The 3309-nt window shown below is 39.0% G+C and overlaps 1 protein-coding gene across 1 annotated transcript; it reads right to left on the reverse strand.

Moving 5' to 3' along the window:
* Positions 1-2485: 2485 nt before the first annotated feature.
* Positions 2486-3000, reverse strand: LOC118705412 (60S ribosomal protein L23a-like). Its single transcript, XM_036414180.2, has one exon. It carries the CDS (start codon positions 2998-3000, stop codon positions 2524-2526), a length of 477 nt encoding a protein of 158 aa, XP_036270073.1. The 3' UTR covers positions 2486-2523.
* Positions 3001-3309: the final 309 nt, after the last annotated feature.

The following is a 3309-nucleotide window of genomic DNA, read 5'->3' on the forward strand; positions in this document are numbered from 1 at the left end:
GAGAATACTTTAAAGTCAAAACACAAAAAGGGAAACAGATGGGCAATATCCAGAAAGAAAATTTTGCTCAGTATTTCCCATCTGTTACTCTTTGCCTGCACGCTTTGCAGTAATATAAAATTTCAACCAGCCAAGCAATATAATATCCAATCTCGTTTAATTTGTATCTGCACCTCATTGGCTGCTGGCAAGGGAATGGTTAGATTCAGATTTGATGATAAAACCCCACGGTCCTCGTGTTTATCCCATGAGAAGCAAAGTTGTACAAAAGATTAAAATTAGTGGGAAGCAATTATTCTCATTAATAAATTCCAGACATATTTGGCAGTGTTTCTCCTGCAACAGAAGTACAATTCAAATAAAAGTGGTAGAGACGGTTTTTAATAGTGTTTCAGTTGAAAGCATTGAGCTCTTTGTAGTAGGCCATAATCTTCTTTGCCTAAGAAAGTGTTAAGATTAGTGTTTCCATTTAAAAATGACATAGTTTTCTAAAAACACCATCATTCTTCATTCTCATAATTCAAAATATGCTTGTTCACAGTAAAAAGAAATAGAAGCTTCTTTGATTCAGAATCAGAGAATAATGCATTTTTCTCCTAGTGGGAAAAAGTGAGTATTATTTTGTTTTCTTTTAATAAATGGTCATTCACATAAATCCAGATCAGATATCAAATGGTTGTTTTTAAAAAAAGGCAAGTTTCTATATTTAGTATGCAATTACCAGTTTTTAAGAAAGAAAAAAAATGGTAAGGGATTCAGTCTAGAGATTACTATTGTAAATGTGATGATCATTTTTCTGTTTTAGTCAATTCAAACACTTAGTAATAATTATTAAAAAGTGTTTTCTTTCTTACATTGTTTTTTTTAGACTTACTTTAATATGGAGGAGGAAAGTAGACCAGAGGCTTTTTTTTCTCCTTTCTTTTGGGATTCCCGATTATTTGTAAGGATAGGTATTCCCTGATGCAATCAGCAGCAACTTCAATCTCTCAAAACCATGGTCTGCAAACGAGCCACATGCGGCTCTTTGGCCCTTTAAGTGTGGCCCTTCCACAAAATACCACGGCCTGGGCAAGTCTATTTTGAAGAAGTGGTATTAGAAGAAGTTTTAAGTTTAAAAAATTTGGCTCTCAAAAGAAATTTCAGTCAAAACCGGTTTGGCTCAGTGGATAGAGCGTCGGCCTGTAGACTGAAGGGTCCCAGGTTCGATCCTGGTCAAGGGCATGTACCTTGGTTGCAGACATGTCCCCAGTGGGAGATGTGCAGGAGGCAGCTTCCAACTGATGATTCTCTCTCATCGATGTTTCTAACTCTATCCCTCTCTCTTCCTATCTGAAAAAATCAATTATATATATATATATGAAATTTCAATTGTTGTACTGTTGTGGTAATATTTGGCTCTGTTGACTAAAGAGTTTGCCAACCACTGAGACTCAAGATATTATTACACAATGTTTATATCTTACCTACATTATGTATCATTGGAAGAACCAGGCCTGCGAGTGCTCCACATTGGGCTGCCAGTTGCGAGTGTTCCCCTCCACATCCCACATGGTTCATGGTTTGGGCTCTGGAGGAGGCCGCACACAAATGAAAGACACTACACAAGAAAATATTAATTTGGGAATTGGAGACCAGGCAGAAGCCCAAGAGAGGACTAAGCCTTACTCTGTCCTTGCCATGCCTTTTATTTAGGTCTGGGGTACACCCATAGCCCTTTGGCAGGCAATTCCAATAATAGCTCAATGATAAGCCATCAGCAAGGATTTACATAAGACTAAAAGGTGGAAGTTGCTTCAGTTCCCTTTGTCTCAACTAAACAATGGGTGTATGGCTCTGACCTTTACCGGCGCCTCAAGGTTGACCAGCTTTCCAGACTCCTTGTCCACCTCTTTCTGCAAGTGAAGAAAATGGGCAGCTTCCAACACAGGCCCACAGTATCGAATTCTCTGGAATATCGTTAGTCCTTATGACAGAGTGGGGGGGAAAGCAAGGTGAAGCACACAGAATGACAAATATCAAATATTGCATTTCTTGTTTTACTGGCTAAAGTAACTCACGGGGCAACCCTCCATTCAATACAGTGGGGAGGTAATTCGCCCACTGGTAGGGCCTGCATCTGAAATGTGCTAGGAGTGAAGATTTTTAGTTAAGTTGTTTGTTTCTCTAGTGTGGGAACAGGGAGGAAATATCAAATAAGTAAAAAAGTTAAAGTTGAGGCTTTTCCTGCGTACTACTGCTAGCCATCCCCCAAATTAGTCCAGTTAGAGTGTTCTGAGATGTGTGTTCTGATAAGAACAGGGTGTTTGAATTATGTAAGGGCATTTTGCTCACTAACTGCAAATTAAGAGAGTCTGTCGAATCATTTTTCATCACTATCTCTTTTGATGTAAGGGCTCCTTCAGTTGAAAATTTCCATAGTACTACACTAGTTACATAATGAATCTACAAATACTTGGTCATTCTTCTTTTTTTTTTTCAGTGTAAAATTTTTATATTTAGAATTAGGCAGCTGGACTCCGTTTAGATAATTCCAATTTTGTTGGCAACATCCAAAGCATCATAGTCAGGAGCCAGTCGAACATATGCCTTCTTCTCGCCATCAGGCCTGATCAGGGTGTTGACCTTGGCCACATCCATGTCACAGGGCTTCTTCACAGCCTGTTTGATCTGGTGCTTGTTGGCCTTGACATCCACAATGAACACAAGTGTATTATTGTCTTCTATCTTCTTCATGGCCGACTCGGTAGTCAGGGGGAACTTGATGATGGCATAGTGGTCAAGCTTGTTTCTCCTGGGTGCACTCTTCTGAGGATATTTAGGCTGCCTCCGGAGCCTTAGTGTCTTTGGCCGTCGGAAGGTGGGTGACATGCGGATCTTCTTTTTTTTGTGGCTGTGGACGCCTTTCAGCACTGCTTTCTTTGCCTTCAAAGCCTTTCCTTTGGCTTCAGCTTTGGGAGGGGCAGGGGCTTCCTTCTTCGTTTTCGGTGCCATCTTCATCCTTGGTCATTCTTTATATATTCCCTTTTATAATTTTTGCCTTTGTGTAGATCACGGCAACATTTTGATCTATAAATTATGATATGATATATGATATGAAGAAAATAGATTGGTGGAATATTTGGATTCTATAGAACACTATTTGGCACGTAATATAAATTTCAACCCTGGTTTTCTCCTTCAGAAGAGTGCTGATTGGGGAAGATTCTATATCCTTAAAACTCTAACTCAAGGTTAATGATGCATTTTATGTTTCATATAAGGGCTTTAAGTTTATCTACTGTAGAAATTATGTAAAATAATCTGAAA

Source organism: Pipistrellus kuhlii, unplaced genomic scaffold (assembly GCF_014108245.1).
Source record: "Pipistrellus kuhlii isolate mPipKuh1 unplaced genomic scaffold, mPipKuh1.p scaffold_m20_p_5, whole genome shotgun sequence".
Lineage (NCBI taxonomy): Eukaryota > Metazoa > Chordata > Mammalia > Chiroptera > Vespertilionidae > Pipistrellus > Pipistrellus kuhlii.